Raw genomic sequence first — 19385 nt, 5'->3', positions numbered from 1 at the left:
AGTACCCACTCTTAAGGACACATCCTAGTCAGGTCAAGGTGTTTCACCAGCTGAGAGAGGGAATACCTTTACTAATGTCCAATTAATCTATGTGTGCTCATCATCTTAGGGCAGAAGAACAAAACTCGTGAAATAGATAAACTAACTTCATCCAGGGAAGAAAGCAAAAGCAAGTGAACCCGACAGGCAGTGTGGTGGGTGCGAGAGGCCACACATTCTTGGCCATCGCAATCAAGAGGACAGAGAGCCCTAGAATCAGGGCTCATCTTAGGGCTTGCTTAGATCAACAGAAGGCCATGAAGTGATGACGTGCCAATTCCTGGCCTAGCCCTTCAGGGAACTGGCCGCCTTTTCCTTCTGGAACCCAGCCACCATGCCACAAGGAAGCAAGGCTAGATATAGGACGATGATGCCATGTGAAAGGTGACATTCCAGCCCCTGCTCCCAGGTAACCTCAGGCTATAGCACAGAGAGCAGAAGAGCCACCTCACTGAGCCCAGAGGGTTTCAGAATTGTCACACAATCCAGCAAGTTCATTTAGCTGAAGAAAACAAAAGCACTCATTCTAAAAGATGTGGGTTCTACGGTTGACTGTGGCATTATTCACACCAGTCAAGATACTGAAGGAACCTGAGGGTCCACCGATAGATGAGTGGATAGAGAAGGTGTGTGAGATCTGTACACACACACACACACACACACACACTGGAATGTAACTCGGCCATAAAAAAGAATGAGATCTTGCCACTTGCAACCACATGGATAGGCCTAGAGGATATAATGCTAAGTGAAATCAGTCAGACAGAGAAAGACAAATACCACATGACTTCACTTGCATGTGGGACAGGAAAAACAAAACAAATGAACACACAAAACAGATTCATAGATACAGAAAACGTTCTTGTGGTTGCCAGAGAGAACGGGAGGTGGGGCGGGGCTGGGCAAAACAGGAGAGGGGGATTAAAAGGTACAAACATCCCATTATAAAACAATTAGGACACAGGGATGCAATGTACAGCATAAGGAATACAGCTGATAATATTTTAACAGCTTTGTATGGTGACAGATGGTAGCGAGATTGATCCTGGTGATCTCTCGGTCCTCTATTTAAATGCTGAATCACTATGTGGTACACCTGAAACGAACATAATACTGTACTCACTTATAATATTGTACATGCTTCAGTCAAAAATAAATAAAAATTAAAATTTTTCAAAATTTTCAGGATCAGGAGAAATGGGGCCCCTCAGTCCTTATTCCCCCAGCAGAGTGAACTTTTAGACCACTAAGTTTTGGGGTGGTTTGCTAAATTACAACTGATAACTTAAACTGCCAAAGTGATGATAGAGGGATAGCTAATAGATTGAATGGTCATGGGAGACCTCTCAGAAGAGCCAATGTTTGGGTTGAGTCCTGAATGACAAGATAGAGGTAACCATTAAAAAAAGGGGGGGGGGAGGTAACCATGTAAAGAACTAGAGGAAATTCTGCCTATTTCCCCAATCTAGAATGTTACTTCACTGTTATATCTCTAGTACCTGAAACAATGCCTTGCACATAGTAGGGACTCAACAAAATGTGTTGACTAACTCTAGTAATAAACTCTATTTATTGCAGGCACTGTGCTCAGTGTTGTGCGTACATTAATACAGGCCTCCACTTCAACTTTATTATGCCCATTTTGTAGCTGTGAAGAAACTTACTGGCAGAAAAGACAAGTGCAAAGGCCCTGGGGCAGGAATGAGTATGCCATGTGTGAGAAACCAAGAAAGGCCAGTGTGGCAAGAACAAGATAGACAACCAAGGGAAAGCCATGGGATGAGGTTGGATATTCCTAAAATGCCAGACCTCTTATATTAGTCCTGGCGCCCTGTCCCCATGCCCCACCCCGGGGCACTCCAGGGACTGGAGTTTGCCTCTGAAGCAGCCTGAGGGCAGTGCCTCCCTCCCGCTTGGCCTGGCCTGGCCTGGATCCCACCGCTGGGCTCCATCCACCTGCCAGTCTCCCTGACTATGGGTGTGTTCACACTCACATCCACCAGTCTGTCCAGTCTGCCCCCACTGGCCTTCACCAAGTCCTGTGGGTGCTAGCTTTCTCTGGCCTCCTGACCCAAAACCTGGGCTGGGGCTGTGTCCTAAAAAGGGTCAATCCTAACCTTTCTTCCCCTTTTAGAGACCCTCTCACAATGGATTCAGTTGCTTAAAAAACCTTTGTTGAGCACCTATAATGTTCCAGACACCATTCTAGATGCTGGGAATAGAGTTGAGAGTAAGACAGACCTGATTCAGGGGGTTCCTGGGTGGCTCAGTTGGTTAAGCGTCTGCCTTTGGCTCGGGTCAGGATCTTGGGGTCCTGAGATCGAGGCCACCTCAGGCTCCCTACTCAGAGGGGAGTCTGCTTCTCCCTCTCCTTCTGTCTGCTCCTCCCACCCCACTCGTGTGTGTTCCCCTCTCTCTAAAAAAATCCTTGATTTATGGAGGATACATTGCAGTGTGAGAGGCTAACAAAAACCAAGGTGAACTAGTAAAGCACAGTGTATACCAGATGGTGACGAATCCCATGGAGAAAAGAAGAGCCGGGCAGAGAAACAGGAACCACTGGGGCTGCAGAGTGGAGGAGGAGGAGGGGGGAGGGGTACCCCAGGGAAGTCCACTGGGGCTTGGACAGGAAGCCTACCAGAGCCATCTTGTTGTCATCATCTCTCTTCCCTGGCACCTTCAGCAGGCATGAGGTCACTTCATCGAAGATTCCTGAATGTCACAGTTTCAATGAGGAGACAAGAGGGAAGGTAAAGATCTGCTACCACAGCCCTGTCTCCCCTCCCCCACTGGCCCCCTCCAATCCTTATGCCCTTAGCTGCCAGACAGAGCTACCTTCCTCAAAAGCCTTCAGTGGCACCATAAAGCCACTATTCTTGTTAGCACCCTCAAGTCTCTGCCTGATCTGGGACCCCTGCCCACCTCCCCAGCCTGTGTCCTGCTGCTCTCCTCTCTCTTGCCATGCTCTGGCCTCAGCCCTTCTTCTGGGCCAGGACAATCTTCTCCCTCAGGGCCTTTGCACAGGTGGTCTCCTCTACCTGGGCGCATCCACTACCACACCCCATTGCACAGCTAGGGCTCCCCTCCTTCAAATTTCTGCCTGTCTGCCACTGCTCGGCAAGGCCTCCCTGACCTTCAGGGTGAAAGAACTGTTACCACAACATATAATTAAACTCTGATTTGTAGTAGTAGATATCTGTTTTGTCAGCCCTGGATTTCCTCATCTTTCTTTCTGGTGATAGAGGCCCTTCTTCTCTGTGGGCTACCCTTTCCCTGGATCTAGGGAAGCTGGATTATGCAAGCACACACATCACCCCTTCTTCAGGTAGGGCTGGGCCTGGAACCCAGGCTTGACCAATAAAAGCATCCCATGCCCCCCGCCACACTGAACAGGACTGATAGACCCCCTATTAAAGAGACTGAGGGGAACCCAAAAGAAAATAGGTCTCTTTCCTTCTGAGGGCCTATGAGTGCCTAGAACTTGTTTCAGGGCCATCTCGGCCACCAGGGCTTCAGGAGGAAGGAGCCAATAGGGAGAAGCAGAGACACCAATAGTCGTGAACATAGCTTGCTTCAAGATCTCATCTCCTAGGTTCCCTTTTCCACTAAAAGGTACAAACCTCCTCAGAGAAATGGCTGAGTCTGAGATTTGGGCAAGAACGTGCAGAATGAGCCCGAAACATCTGGTAACAGAAAGCAAGAGAGCTCCAAGAATGATGGGGACATGTCATTGGGACGTGAAAGCTCGCTTAAAGGGGATCCCACTGGCCAAACTGGGAATGATTTGAGGATCACGATAAATAGCAGTAGTGACAGATTATAATTCATTGAATGACCTAAGGAATCATGAGTCTGTACTAATAAGAACAAGTACACAAATAGCTGAAAGTTTGATGGGAAATGGGATGCTTACAGAGTCTCCACGTGCCTCTCCACACAACATCTATTACAAACAGAGGGTAGTGCCACTAGCATCTACTGGGGACAGTCTGGGTATCCATCTTACAAAGCACAGACCAGCCGCTCCATACCTACATCCATGCCGCAAAGAATTATCTGACACAAAACATCAGGAGCACCAACGTTGAGAAAGCCTAGCCCCAGGAGATAGGGTATTGAATGGGAAAGGTCACAGGGGACGCTTCTGGGCTGCTGGGGAAGATCTCTGTCTGGTTCTCTGCAGTGGTTACCAGCTTGCATACATATGTAAATACTCATGGAGCTGTATTTGAGATTCTTAGTACACTTTACATTCTACTGATACAGGCAGGGTCTATTTCCTGAAAACATTTTGTCTTTACAAATGCAAATGGACAAGCCTTGCCTGGGTGGCTCAGCTGGTTTGGCGTTGACTCTTGTTTTCTCTTCACCTCCCATAATGACCTCAGGGTTGTGGGATGACCTCCCACTCAGGCTCCACGCTTAGGGGCGGAGTCTGCTTGTCCCTCTCGATCTGCTCCTTCCTGGGCTTACTCTCTCTCTCAAATAAATAAAATCTTTAAAAAATTCAAATGGGCAGAATGTTCCTATTAAAAAGCAAAGATTGGGGGCGCCTGAGTGGCTCAGTGGGTTAAGCCTCTGCCTTCGGCTAAGGTCATGGTCTCAGGGTCCTGGGATGGAGCCCTGCATCGGGCTCTCTGCTCAGCGGGGAGCCTGCTTCCTCCTCTCTCTCTGTCGGTCTCTCTGCCTACTTGTGATCTCTGTCTGTCAAATAAATAAATAAATCTTTAAAAAAATAAATAAATAAAAATAAAAAGCAAAGATTGGGGGCACCTGGCTGCAATCAGAAGAGCAGGTGACTCTTGATCTCAGGGTCAAATCAAGCCCCACATGGAGTGTAGAGATTACTTAACTACATAAAACTTATTTTTTAAAGAGATTTTATTTACTTATTTGACAGAGAGAGAGAGAGTGAGAGAGAAAGCAGGAGTGGGGGGAGGGTCAGAAAGAGAAACAGACTCCCTGCAGAGCAGGAATCCTGACATGGGACTCGAGCCTGGGACTCTGAGATCATGGCCTGAGGGAGAGGCAGATGCTTAACTGACTGAGCCACCCAGGCACCCAGTAAATAAAGATTTAAAAAAGGAAGAAAAAAAGAAAAGCAAAGATTGACCCTAAATAGCCAAAATAATGTTTTTTAAAGGCTTTTATTTCTTTGTCAAAGATCACCAGTAGGCAGAGAGCCCTATGTGGGGCTCAATGCCAGGACCCTGAGACCATGACCTAAGCCAAAGGCAGAGGCTTAACCCACTGAGCCACCCAGGCGTTCCTAGCCAAAATAATCTTGAAAAAACAAATAAACAAAGGGGACTCACATCATACTTTCTGATTTCAAAACTTAACTGCAAAGCTATAGTAATCAAGACAGTGTGGTCTTGGCATAAGGGCAGACATATAGACCAATGGAATAAAATAGAAAGCCCAAAAATGAATGTAGTCAATTGATTTTTGACAAGGGTGCCACGATCATTCAGTGGGGAAAGGATGGCCTTTTCAACAAATGGTTCTGGGAAGACTGGATTTCCACATGTAAAAGGATGAAGTTGGATCCCCACCTCACACTATATATGAAAACTGCCTCAAAGACAAAGATTAAAGGCTAAAACTGTAAAACCTTTCAAAGCAAGCATAGGAGGAAACCTTCACGACACTGAATATGACAATAATTTCATGAATACAACACCAAAAGGCAGACAATAAAGCAAAAAATAGACCAGACTTCATCAAAATTGCACATTTGTGTGCATCAAACAACACTACCAGGGCACCTGGGTGGCTCAGTCAGTTAAGCATCAGACTCTTGATTTCAGCTTGGGTCATGATTACAGGGTTGTGAGCGGCTCAAGACACAGGGCAGGGTCTGCTTATCCCTCTCCCTCCTCTTCTGCCCCCCTCTATCCTGCTCATGGACACATGCATGCACTCACTCTCAAATAAATAATAAATAAATCTTTTTAAAAAAAAATAACACCATCCAAGAGAAGGAAAAGACAACTCACAGAAGAGGAGAGAATATTTGCAAATCTATATCTGATAAAAAACTAGTAGCCAGAATATATAAAGAACTTCTAAAACTCAACAAGAAACAACCAACCAAATTTGAAAAGGGGCAAAAGACTTAAACACCCATTTCTCCAAAGATATACAAGCAGTCAATAAGCATAGGAAAAGATACTCAACATCAGTCATCATTAGGGAAATGCAAATCAAAGCCTCAATTTGATACCACTTTACAACCTTTAGAATGTCTATTATAAAAGTATTTTCAAAAAAAGGAAAATAACAAGTGTTGACAAGGAGAGATTAATAGTGTAGAAACTGGAACCCTTGAACATTGCTAGTGGAAATGCAAAATAGTACAGCTGCTCTGGGAAGTGGCTTAGCAATTCCTCAAAAAGCTAAAGATAGAATGACCAGATGATCCAGCAAATCCACTGGATTTGGTATATATCTAAAGGACTTGAAAAGAAGGATTCAAACAGGTACTTGCACACTGATGTTTATAATTGCAGCATTATTCCCAATAGCCAAAAAGTGGAAAGAACCCAAGCGACCATCTAAGGGGAAATGGACAAATAAAATGTGGTACAGATCTTGGAATTTTATTCAACCGTAAAAAGAAAGTAGTATACACGGTACAGCATAGATGAATGTAGGGCAAGTGAAATAAACCAGACACAAAAGGTCAAATAATATATGATTTCACTTCCATGATCTCTCTAGAGTAGGCAAATTCAGAGAAAGAAAGAATATTAGAGTTTAGCAGAGCCTGGAGAGAGAGGGCTGGGGGTTGTTGCTTTATGATATGAGCTTCCATGCTGGGGTTGTAAGTTCAAGCTCTATGTGGGGTGGAGAGATTGCTTAAAAATAAAACCTTTAAATTTTTTTTTTAAAGATTTTATTTATTTATTTGACAGAGAGAGATCACAGCAGGCAGAGAGGCAGGCAGAGAGAGGGGAAGGGAAGGAAGCAGGCCCCTGCTGAGCAGAGAGCCCGATGCGGGACTCGATCCCAGGACCCTGAGATCATGACCTGAGCCGAAGGCAGCGGCTTAACCCACTGAGCCACCCAGGCGCCCCTAAATTTTTTTTTTGTTTTTAAATAAAATGTTTATGGAAAAATGAGGGTCAACTAATAGCCTCCAAGGCAAAGTGCGGATGCTATTGTCCTCAGAAGAATTCTGAAAAGAACTTCAAAGAGGAATTCTCATCCTACCAGATACCTATTATACCTTTGTAAATACAGATTTACAAAGCCACTGTATATTTTTAAAAATCACAATATGGTATTGATGCATGAACAAACAAAAATATGTGGAGATATAAATAACTGGGAAAAGATCTTTACAACATCATAAGTCATTAAGGGATTAATTTACAGAACTCCTGTGTATCCCAGCTGAGTGAGGGGCAGGCTCCGGATAGGACTTAAGGCTTCACTTAAGTGAGGACAGCAGACACTCAACAGAGGTGAGCTGAGCCTAGAGCCTGCCTGCTCTGTTGGTCAAACTTGAACCTGAGAAGCCAGGTCTGAAATTTAACTGGAAAGAAAGAGGCATACATTTTGAAAGAAATGTGTAGTTAGTTATGTGCCTCATATTTTGGACATAATAATGCATTATGATATGGAGATATTTCAGTTAGGGAAATTGAAGCTCGGAGAGATTAAGTAGCTTGTCCCAAGTCACACAGCAAGCAGAGGCTGAGCGCTGGATTTCTTGTGTTTAATTAATACATTTCATGCTGTCCACTGCAGGTGTTCCTTCCCCCACTGTATGCTGTTCCTTTCCCACTATATGCTGTTCCTTCCTCTTCCCACTCCTCTTCTCTAGCCTCCTTGCCCCCATGAGTCTGAATACAAAATTCTTCCCAGGTAGTGCCCTCTCTGGGGCTGTCACCCCTGCTGTACTCACCCTCTGGGATGCTTTGGAAGGCTTTGGTGTCTTCGTCTGTATTGGTACAGGTGGTGAACCCCAGTGGGAACTGACCTGTCTCAGTGCTGACCATCTCGCCCCAGCTCCCCAGATTCTCATCCAAGGGTATGGTGTGGATGCTGTTGCCCTCAGAGTAATCCTGCTGGCTGCTCAGTGTCAGGGTGGAGGTGTCACTGAAGATGAGGCTGGAGCCCACGCTGACAGTCTCATTGGAGCCCAGGAGCAGGGTCATGCACGAGGGTGGAGAAAGGGTGGGGTTGGGTCCATGGATGCTGGAGTGCAGGCTGATACCGTCATTGGGGCCAGGAATCAGGGTCAAGCATGAGGCCTGAGTGATGGTCATGTTCAAGTCAGACCTGGGATTGCCTTTGGAAGCCACGTTGATGGTTCCCTTGGAGCTCGTGTTCCAGGCTGCTCCAAAGGTTCCCTTTGCCACAGACCCGGAGATCTTCTGTGACACCACAGTGATGGTCTCGTTGACATCTGGGATCAGGGTCCCACTGGAACCTCGAGCTGCATGCAGGTCTGACTTGGAGGTGTTTCTTGAGCCCGCACCAAGTATCTGTTTGGTGTCTGGGTCCAGAGGAGAGTCTGAGGCTGGAATAAGGAGTGCTTTCGAGCCTGGCCTGGAGACACAGTGGCCCACAACCAGGGCTTCTCTTGAATAGGGCCTTATAAATGGGTCTGCTTCAGGCCTGGAAGGGTTGGAGTTACTCTGACCCAAATCAAAAATCTGGCTTGAGTGGGAGTTAAAGGCCTCCTTAGAATTGGGCCCTGTGTGGCTCCCTGAGCTCAGACCCTGGGTCTCAGTAGAGCTGGGGCTCAGAACGAGGTTTGAGGCTAGACTTATGGCCTTCTGGGAGTTAGGCCTGGAGACATGTTTTGAACTCAGGCCCAGGACTTCACCCGAATAGGAAGTGGTGATCTGGAGGGAGGCGGGACCCACAGCCCAGCTGTCAACAGGCCTGGGGGTGTTACCAGTCACCAAGCCAGGGGACTCCTCTGACACAGGACTCAGACTTGGATTAAGTTTTGGAACAAGGGCTGAGCCAGGATTTGGAGGTGGGCTCGTAACAGGAACGAGGCCCATGTCTGAGTGAGACCCAGAGATGGTACCAGAGCCTACATCTGTGACCTCAGTGATGCTGAGACTAGGTGTCATCTCCGGGCTTTCACGGAGGACAGCACTAGCCCCTGGGCTCAGGGCCATGCCCAGTCTGGCAGTCTTTCAATGCCGCTGCTCCCTTCTCTCCAACAGCCAACTGTTGAGCCCCCTGCAATGCTCCTGGGAGGGAAAAAGGCAAATTCAGCGTGCTTCACATTCTAAGTCATGCGTAAAACCTTTCCATGGCTCCCCACTATCCTTAGGATGAAAGCCCTTGCAGGACTTCCCAGGTCTGTCATGACCACACCCAGCCCACCTTTCCAGATCCATCTACACAGCCTCACCCCTTGAGCTCTGGGTCCCAGCCAGATCCTCATCCCCCCCACCTTGTTTCTCTGACCACACCCTGCCTCCTCTCAGCATTCTGCCCACCATGCAATTCTCTTGGCTTGAAACCTCCTCGTGCTGTCCTTTGCCAAGCTCACTCCTCCCAGCAAAATATTCATCCTACTTTATTCCAGTGCCCCATTTCATGATCTAGCCTCTGACAGAGGTAGCAAGAACCATGCTCATCTTAGGTCCCTGGGACATCCCCAGCCTCTAGCACCCAGTGGGAAGTCCATAAATACTAGACCAAGGTAGAAAAGGGCAGGGAGGAGCCCCTTTAGGGGTTAGCCAACTTCCAGCCTAAATTTCTAGAATTACTCTGCAGACAGCTGTGGCACTAGATTTTCAAAGCAGCCCCTGGCAGAGCTACCCACTGGCCTTGACAGTTTGCTTATTCTGGGGGAGGCAGGTTACCTGGAGGAAAACTGGGGGGCAGGCCACAAGACCAGAGCCGCCTCACACCAGCAATCCAGCTGCGGGGTGAACTCCCCAACCCTCGCCGCACCCTACCCCACTCCCGCACTTGGGCTCCTCTCCCCGTTGGAACCATTGGGACAGCTCACCTGCATGCATGGTGTTCTTAAGCAGGACTGGGCCCCTGGGAGGAGACAGAAGAAGACTGAGACAGCTCAAGTGTGTTTTCTCAGTGATTGCTGAGCAAAGTCTACAGGCCAGGCATGCACATCTGCTAAGCAAATCTGCCCTACACACACACACACACACACACACACACACAGAGTCCTCAAGTTAGATATTAATGTCCCATTATATACTTAAGGAAGTAGAGGTCAAGGAAAGGAATGTCACCCACCCTACCAGCACTCAGGGAAGCCAAGACCCTCTCTTTATGCCTCATACCCACCTAAGTCCTCCCCAGCTTTTCCCACTGTCTTCAGGACGGTGTCCCTAACTCTCAGCAGGACCTAAAGCAGCCTTCTGTGTCTGGCCTTATTGCCCCTTTCACTTCTCTTACACCTTCATACTCCCTTCCCCACTCCATGCCACCACCACTCAACGCTTTTGTGTTTCTCCAAAGAGCCAGGCTCCGGGTTCGGTCTGGGTCTTCCAGGATTTGGGCACACCCTTCTCCAGACCCCTTCCCTGGCTAGCACCTATGGCTTCTCCCTTCAAATTTCGACTTAAGAGCCTTCCAGGTGAGGTCCGCTGTAAGTTCCCAGGGTATCTTGTCCACTTCTCCCTTGTTGGCGCATAATAATATCTAGTCTCTCCACTAGGTAACAAGGTCTCCAAGAGTCTAGCACAGCACCTGGCACACAGGAACTGTTCGGTAAGCTGCTTGCTTCCTCTTTTTATGTCTTCTTCATTCACTCATTTATTCATTCGCTAGCTCATTTCATCACTCATTCATTTATTATTCATTCACACATTAACTCATTCACTAACTCATTTACTCATTCTGTAAATTTTGCTCTGCGTCTTTATAGCTTGGCTTTGGAAAGACCATAGATTTGGAGTCATATGGCTCTGGATTCCGTCCCAGTTCAACTTCTTACTAGTCTGAGTGAGCCTGGGCAGGAGACTTTCCCCATCTGGCCCTCATCCTGCTCATCTCTAACACAGGAAGAATCAAGCCTGCCACCCATGGTGGTGGAGGTTTCAGTGCCCAACACAAAACACACGGGCTACCGAAGGTCCTCTCTAAATGAAAGCTACCTTTCCGTTATTCTTTGCCGGGCACTGCGGGCAGAGAGGCGTAAGGTGCTCAGAGCCCAGTGAGAGCTGCCTTCATTCCAAGCAAGCAGATCATGAATAGTTTCACATCCTGCCTCAGCCCCAGAGCTGATTGGACCCTGAAGCTAATGGAATTAAAAAATTCAGGACTCCTGGCCTACACACCCCCTTTCCAAGAGCACTATACTTAATTTGTGTTCACAGTTTTGCCTTCTTTGACTTAAAGAAGAGCTAAAAAAAAAAATCTTCCATTTCCAAAAAACCCTGGCTCTTCCCTTCATCACCCCTCCCACCTGTGGATAAGCGTGTGTGCGTGCACGTGCATACACACACGCACACACCATAGTTATCAAAGAGAGGCGTTCAACCTGGAAAAATATGCACCAGGTGCAGCCTCTGAGGCCATGTGTTGGATTTTCGAAGGCCTCCATGGTTTGGGCTGTGGAAGAGAACAATCCCCATCCCTCTTAACACTCCATCCCTCTACCAGAGCAGGTGTGTAGTACAGGCTCCTGGGCAGAAAGCTACAGCTCTCAACCCTAGCTGACCCTCCCTCTTGCGTGAGAAATGAACAGATCTTTCTCACTTTTCCCCTCTTCTTTCCCTCATCCTCTTCTTTCATCTTGCAACAGACAGGCAAGGCTTCAGGGCCACCTGCCAGTGACTGGGGCAGCCCAAGTCTTACCCTCCACCAAAGGGACATTGTGCATCGGGAAGAGTGGTGGTTGTTGCCGGGCTTGGGTGGGACACTGCAGAGCCAAAGGAGCTCGGTACTGACTCGGCAGCCACAAGCTACCTACGGGCCTTTGCTTCCCAAGCCCAGGGAGGGCAGAGGAAAGGTATAAAGCAACTAGCTGATCCTATCTAAGACTGAGAATCACTGATGGATTCCCATCCTCTCTCCTCCGTGAACTCTTCCAGGCCTTGAAAAAGGGTTCCTGGAGTTCTCCGGGGGTGTAACTATCAGTGGATCTACTAGCTCCGCATGGAGAACACACTTATCAGCTATATGGGCCTGGAACGTGTTAAGTACTTGTAAGTATGCACCCACACATCTGTGTGTGCACACACGCATCTGACATCATGGCACCTGATGCCTAGAGAATCCAAAACAGAACTTGCCATCTTTCCCCTATATCAGACCTTCCTATTCTCTTCCATTTCTAGAAACTGGCAATGATATCATCCTTGTCTACTCTCTTTCTCACCAGCTGCATCCAATTTTGGCCAAGTTCAGCCAACTCTGGTTCCAGAAAAGCTCCCAAATATCTCCCCCTGTCTCTATCACCCTTTCCAAACCCTAGAGCAGATCCCATTGCCTAAGACCCCTGTATGTAGGGACTGCTCCCAACACACCATTTTCCAAATTGAGCAGCACATATCCTCCTTTAAAATTGCATTCAGCAATGTGGTGCTTACATAAGGCTAGACATACAGATGAATGGAATAGAACTGAGAGTCCAGAAATAAACGTATGCATCCATGGTCAATTAATTTTTGACAAGGATGACAATTCCATTCATTGGAGGTAGAATAGTCTCTTCAACAAACGGTGGTAGGACTACCATGTTTCAATAGGCAGAAAAATGATATTAGACCCCTACCTCACACTATATATAAAAATTAACTCGAAAAGGAATGAAGATGTAAGTGTCAAAGCTAAAATTATAAAACTCTTAGAAGAAAACATGTGAGTAAATCTTCACAACCTTACATCTGGTTTCTTGGATGTGACACCAAAAGCACAAGCAACAAAAGAAAAAAAGTAAATTAGGCATCATCAAAATTAAAACACTTGTGCATCAAAAGACACCATCAAGAGGTGAAAAGACAGCCTGCAGAATGAGAGAAAATATTTATAAGTCATATATTTGATGAGCCCAGTATCCAGAATATAAAAAGAACTTTTTTTTTTTTTTTTAAAGAGGCTCCATGCCCAGGATGGAGCCCAGCATGGGTCTTGAAATCACAACCCTGAGATCAAGATCTGAGCTGAGATCAAGAGTCGGCCACTTAACCAACTGAGCCACCCAGACACCCCCAGAATATATAAAGAACTCTTAAAACTCAACATCCAAAAGGCAAGCAATCCATTTTTAAAAATAGGTAAATGAGACTTGAATTCAACACTTTTCCAAAGAAGATATACAAATATTTAACAAGCACACAAAAATATGCTCAACATCATTAGTCCTTCGGAAGATGCAAATCAAATCCATGATGGGATATTACTTTATACCCACTATAATTTTTTTTAAAGATTTTATTTATTTATTTGACAGAGATCACAAGTAGGCAGAGTCAGGCAGAGAGAGAGAGGAGGAAGCAGGCTCCCCGCTGAGCTGAGAGCCCGATGTGGGACTTGATCCAAGGACCCCGGGATCATGACCCGAGCTGAAGGCAGAGGCCCCAACCCACTGAGCCACCCAGGCGCCCCCCACTATAATTTTTAAAGTGGAAAATAACAAGGGGCACCTGCTAGCTCAGTCAGCAGAGCATATGGCTCTTGATCTCAGGGTCATGAGTTTGAGCCCCACATTGGGCATGGAGATTACTTTTAAAATAAAAAGTTTTTAAAAAGTTTAAAAGTTTTAAAAAGCTTAAAAGTTAAAAATTTTTAATTTAAAATTTAATTTTTAAAAATTAAAAATTAAGTTTAAAATTTTAAAAAAGAAAATAACAAGTGTTGACAAGGATACAGAAAATTGACAGCCTCAAATAGTGCTGATAGGAAGGTAAAATAGTATAGCCTCTGTAAAAACCAGACTGGTGCTACCTCAAGAAGTTAGGATCCAGCAATTCCACCACTAGCTATGCACTCAAAAGAATTAGAAATGGATGCTCCAACAAAAACTTGTACCAAAATGTCCACAGTAGCACATTCCCAAGAGCCAAAGTGGGGAAACAACCCACACGTCCATGAGCTGGCAAATGGATAAACAAAATGCTTATCCATGCAATGGAATATTATTCAGCCGTAAAAAAAGAATATACTCGCTAAGGACAAACTGAAAATACCATGTGAAGTGAAAGAAGTCAGACACAAAGGCCACATACTGTATGATTCCATTTGTGTGAAATATCTAGAATAATCAAATCTAGAGAGACTAAAAGCAGATTCAGGCAGACAGAAAGAGGTTGCCAGGGACCAAGGAAAGAGAATGGGAAATGACTGTTTGCTGGGTACAGGCTTACTTTTTGGAGTGACAAAAATGTTTGGGAACTAGATAGTGACGGTGGTTGCACACACTATGAAGGTACTAAATGTCACTAATGGTGAATTTTATGTTACGTACATTATGCCACAATTTTTTTAATGCATGTACCAAGTAACAGGGTATAGACTCACTTTTCCCTGCTCCTCCTTTCCAAATACAACTAAATATCCTGGAAATGATTCAACCGACAACCATAAAAGGACTCTGAAAGCTAGGAAGAAGGCAGTGGACTAGCTAGGAATCTCAGGACTGGACAGATGACACTGGGTGCATTCCTTGGGGTTTTCTTTTCATCTCCTATATATCCCAGACTGGGCACCAGAGAGGCCCACAGACACAGATCTGCCAAGAGTATGTGTGTGCATACACACATACAAAGGGGAAAAAAAGCCTGTTCCCTGGCCAAAGGACCAGGGTAGGGGAAGCCGAACAAGAGACAGGCCCCCAGTGGGGAGCTCTAATCCCCAGTCTATATCTGGGGCAGCAGCAGACCAATCTACCTGCAGGAGCAGTGTCAGCAGAGTCCTGCCTCTTGGGGCTCTCCACCCAATGGCAAAGAATTTACCAGGTCCCACAGCTCCTGGCCTCCCAGTGACAACAGGTGGCCAAGGGAAGCACCGTCTTACCCCTGCAGGTGGTACCACTGGGAATGAACAAGAACCCCATCAGGACCAGAAGAACAAGGCATACTAAGCCTCTTAAAACAACCATTGGAACAATAGTCCATAAAGGCAGGCCAGGACCTACATTCTAAACCTTAACAGGTTGATTGCCAGCTAAAATAGATTTAAGTAAGATCAAAAGTCTCTTAACATAATGTCCAAGATATCAAGGACATAATCAAAAATTACCCACCATACAAAAAACCAGGAAAAAATCTCATCTCGAGAAAAAATACCTAATGCCAACACTGAGATGAATCAGATGCTGGAGTCTGCAAGAACGATTTAAAAACTGTCATTATAAAAATGCTTCACCAGGCAACTACCAATCCTCCTGAAACAAATGAAAGACTAGAAAATTTTAGCAAAGAAATAGAAGTTATGAAAAATACAATAACTGAAATTAAAATAGAAGTTATTTTAAGGACACAACTGAAAAAATTTTAAATTACTAGGCGAGCTCAATAATAGGGTAGAGGGGGCAGAGGACAGAATAAGTGAAATTGAAGACAGCAATGAAATTTACTTAATCTGAGCAAGAGAGAGAATGGACTAAAAAATAGGAAAAGAGCCTCAGGGACCTGTGGTGCAAAACAAAATATCTAACACTCTTAGGGTTCCAGAGGAAGAGAGAGTACTGAAAACATTCAAAGAAGTCATAACAGAGGGGCACCTGGATGGCTCAGTCAGTTAAGCACCTGCCTTTGGCTCAGGCCATGATCCTAGGGTCCCAGGATCAAGCCCCCATTGGGATCCCTGGTCAGTAGGGAGTCTGCTTCTCTAATTCTCTGCCTTTCTCTCCCTCTGCTTATGCTCTCTCTCTCAAATAAATAAAATCTTTTTTAAAAAAAGTAATAGCTGAAAATGTCCCAAATTTAGTGAAAGACATAAACATACAGATCTAGGGAGCTGAGAAAACCACAAACAGGTTAAACCCAAAGAAGTCCATGCCAAATGCATCAGGATTAAACTCCCCAAAACTAAAAACGATGAAAAAAATCTTCAAAGCAACCAGAGAGTATTACATATCAGAGAACACCAATTGAAATGAGAGGATTTCTCATCTGAAACCAGGGAGGCCAGAGAGAGGTTGCACACATGCTTCCAGTGCTGAAACAAAAAAAAGCTGTCAACCATGAATTCTCGATCAGGCAAAACTCCCTCAGGAATGAAGGGGAAATAAAGATATTCTAGGACAAAAGAAAAATGCATGCCAACCCAACCATGCCATTCCCCTGTAGAACCCGTCTGTGACTCCTCATGGGTTTTTAGATGATGGGGTGTAGGTAAACCTCATATTTTTTATAAGACAGATTTCTGGGCCTCCACTTGGCACCTCGGAAGGGGCTGAGGAATCCGACTTTTATCAAGCTCTCCCCACTTCCACCCTTCCCCGAAGTGACTGGTACATTGCTGGTGGGTAGGCTGCTGGTGGAGATATCCCTGTCTACAGTGTGATTACTGTGTTTCTTTTGCCAGGATCCTCAGCCCACAGGCCTGCCCTCCCCTCCTGCTCCCTCCATTCCCTTCGCCAACCCCATATTTGAATCCCTCTCAACTTCTCCCAGTGCCTCAAATGTGCTGGCCTCCTTCTTGACTTGGGGCCTTTGTAAAATGCTTTTTTCTTCCTGTAAAATTCCCCAAGATTAGCCATCTAAACCTCCATCACATCCTTTGGCTAAAATCTAACACTTCAAATGCCAGTTTAGGAGTCCCTCCAGGAAGTCTTCCTGAGACCCTCAAATGTAGGTGGGATCACTCTATTCTGGAGGATCACTCTGTTTATTTGTATGTCTCCACTCTAAAAAAAAATGAACTTGTCTATGTCTGGCCATCTTTTTACCCTGTTTTCCCAGCACATGGCACAGTGCCTAACACACAGGGGAGGTTCAGAAACATACATGGAGCAAGGGAATGGATGGATGGATGGATGGATGGATGGATGGATGGATAGATAGGTGGATGGATGGGTAGATAGGTAGATGGGTGGTTTGATGGTTGGATGGATGGTTGGATGGATGGGTGGGTGGGTGGATGGGTGGGTGGATGGATGGGTGGGTGGATGGATGGGTAGATAGGTAGATGGGTGGTTGGATGGGTGGATGGATGGGTGGGTGGATGGGTTGATAGGTGGATGGGGGAGGGATGGGTTGGTGGGGGATGGATGGGGGAGGGATGGGTAGGGGGTGGCTATCTGACAACTCTTTAAGATAGGTATCATTATCCTCACTTACTGGCATGTTAATTCAGACTATTCAGGAATCTAAAGTAATGTTTGCAAAGCCCCAGAAAATGGCAGTCAGAATTCAAATCCAGGCCCTCTCAACTGACAGCTTTTCCTACAACATCCCAGAGATTTCTGAGCCATGAATCACTCAGTAAAGCCACATCTCCCTGTTTCTCACTCCCCATTCCCATTGCCACTTAGGCCCTACCCTAGCAGAAAAGTCCAACGAAAACAACACAACTCTCCTGATGCCCAGTTAAAATGCACCAGTCCAGGGCTTTGGGGTCAGCTGGACTGGAATTTGAAACCTACTCAGTCTCTCACCAGTGGTGTTAGTGTGGGCAGGTGGCCTCACCATGCTGAGCATCAGTCTTAATACTCAATCCGTAAGATTAGCATAGGGAATAAAATGGGTAATGTACATAGTGAGGATCACAACAACTGACCCCCAGTAGTTCCCCAGTAAATGCTCCTCCCCATCATCCCTCCCACCCCCCACCAGTAAGGATAGGGTGGAGGAACTTGAGATAAAGACCAAGTCTGGCTTCCAGGGTCTCTGCCTTCTTGCCCTCCTCCCCCACCAAGTCCAGTCTACAGCATTCCTTCCGGGGTCTTCTCACCTCCCCCAACTCCCACCCACTGTACTCTCAAAACAAGCCTAAATTTTCTCCACGGGCCTTGAGCTGCTGCTATAAAGTTCAATGTGTTACCTCCACCTGGGGCATCCACATGGTTACAAAAAATTCAGCTTTAAGCCAAAGGTATGAAGTTCTAACTGTGGAGTTACAGCCAGGGGGAGACTTTTACCCAGGAGGGGTGGGGTCAAGGTGGTAAATGCCTTGTGGAGGCTGTTGAGGCTGCCTCCACCCCTGGGACTTTCCCAGAGCCACCCCTCAGCTTACCTAGTCTCCCCCTAGCCCAGGCTGGTGTTATGGTCTTTGTGAGGTCACCATAGCTCAGGAGTTCCCAGCCAATGAGGTTCCTCCTTTTGCCTATACCGTAGCTAGAAGCTGGGAGGTATCCTTTCAAAGAACCCTTTACCACTACTGAGAAATGACCTTACTCAAACAAAGACCAGGTTCCGTGCCCAGCATTCAAGTGCCCCCATCAAAGCCCCTCACCATATGACCTTACATATTTGTTTATCTTGGGGTGACTGATTCTGAGAAACATTGCAGGTTTGGGGTACAGCATACCTGATAGGGAGGCATGGGTCACAGTGCGAAGGGCTTTGGAATCAGGCAGTCCCTGTGGAGGAAACAGGAGACCCACAGAGGGAAAACCCTGGCTCAAGGTCATGACAGTCCCTTATCTCTTCCCTACTCCACCCTGCCTCCTCGCCCCAGGTACAGATACAGTGAGGAGCTGGGTGGGAATGAGGGCCGGGCCGGAAGACCCAGACCCTGAAACCTCAATTCCAGGAGAAGGCAATAAAGGCACTACTACTATGTTGAGTAAGATTACCAATGACTACACTGGCAAATGGCGCTGGGCACCATTTAAAAAGCTGTAGTGAAACTAACCACTAAGCTGTATTCCGGGTTACCCAGGTCGGTCTGGAAATCCTCCTCACTGCCCCCGCCCCAGGTCCCTGCCCCAGGCGTCTCAGTGCTCAACAGTGAATTCCCTCCTGCCAAGTCAGATCTCCTTTCTCTGCTCCCCCCACTTCCCCCGCCCCTGGTTCTGCCTTCTGTGCCCCTGCCCTGCCTGCTCCTGGCTCTGCCCCCCAACCCCTCCACCTTGCTGCCTCAGGGGCCTGGGCCACCTAGAGCTCCTACCACTTGCTTCTTCCACGTGGCCTACCAAGCAGTATGACCAAATTTTCTTTCTCCACAAAATTCTCCTGGGACAGGAAGTCCTGTCTTGTCCCAGGAGCCCCTCCTCGTCCATCAGCTGCAGTGACAAGCCTCTTCCTAGAACCCCCTCTGACTCCTCCCTCTTCTCCCCTGACTTCATGCACAAAAGTCCTTCCAATTTTGTCCTGTCCCTCCAACCCCACACCCTCCACTCTGGCTCAGGTCCTCATCCCTGGAAGCCCAGATTTTGGCCAGTCTTCTAAACAGTGTCCACAGGGCCAGCTCTCCCCTGAGCTAGCCGCCACCATGACGCAGCAAGGGAGCCT

The 19385-nt window shown here is 46.7% G+C and overlaps 1 protein-coding gene across 5 annotated transcripts in view; it reads right to left on the bottom strand.

Moving 5' to 3' along the window:
* MROH7 (maestro heat like repeat family member 7) overlaps positions 1 to 18196 on the bottom strand; it is a 50858-nt gene extending 32662 nt beyond the window's left edge. For 3 of the 5 annotated variants that reach the window (XM_082688069.1, XM_082688073.1, XM_082688072.1), the window contains exons 1-4: positions 17974 to 18154; positions 10028 to 10062; positions 7952 to 9257; positions 2678 to 2751 (exon numbers count right to left, since the gene is read on the bottom strand). In XM_082688069.1, the coding sequence (XP_082544195.1) occupies positions 2678 to 2751; positions 7952 to 9182 (1305 nt within the window). In that variant the 5' untranslated portion in view covers positions 9183 to 9257; positions 10028 to 10062; positions 17974 to 18154. The other 2 variants (XM_082688071.1, XM_082688070.1) reach the window with 2 other exon arrangements.
* Between the last annotated feature and the right edge of the window lie 1189 nt (positions 18197 to 19385).

This window comes from Mustela nivalis (assembly GCF_964662115.1).
Source record: "Mustela nivalis genome assembly, chromosome: 10".
Classification (NCBI taxonomy): domain Eukaryota; kingdom Metazoa; phylum Chordata; class Mammalia; order Carnivora; family Mustelidae; genus Mustela; species Mustela nivalis.
Note: the sequence above shows the minus strand (reverse complement) of the source record. Positions and strands in the feature narration are given on the sequence as shown.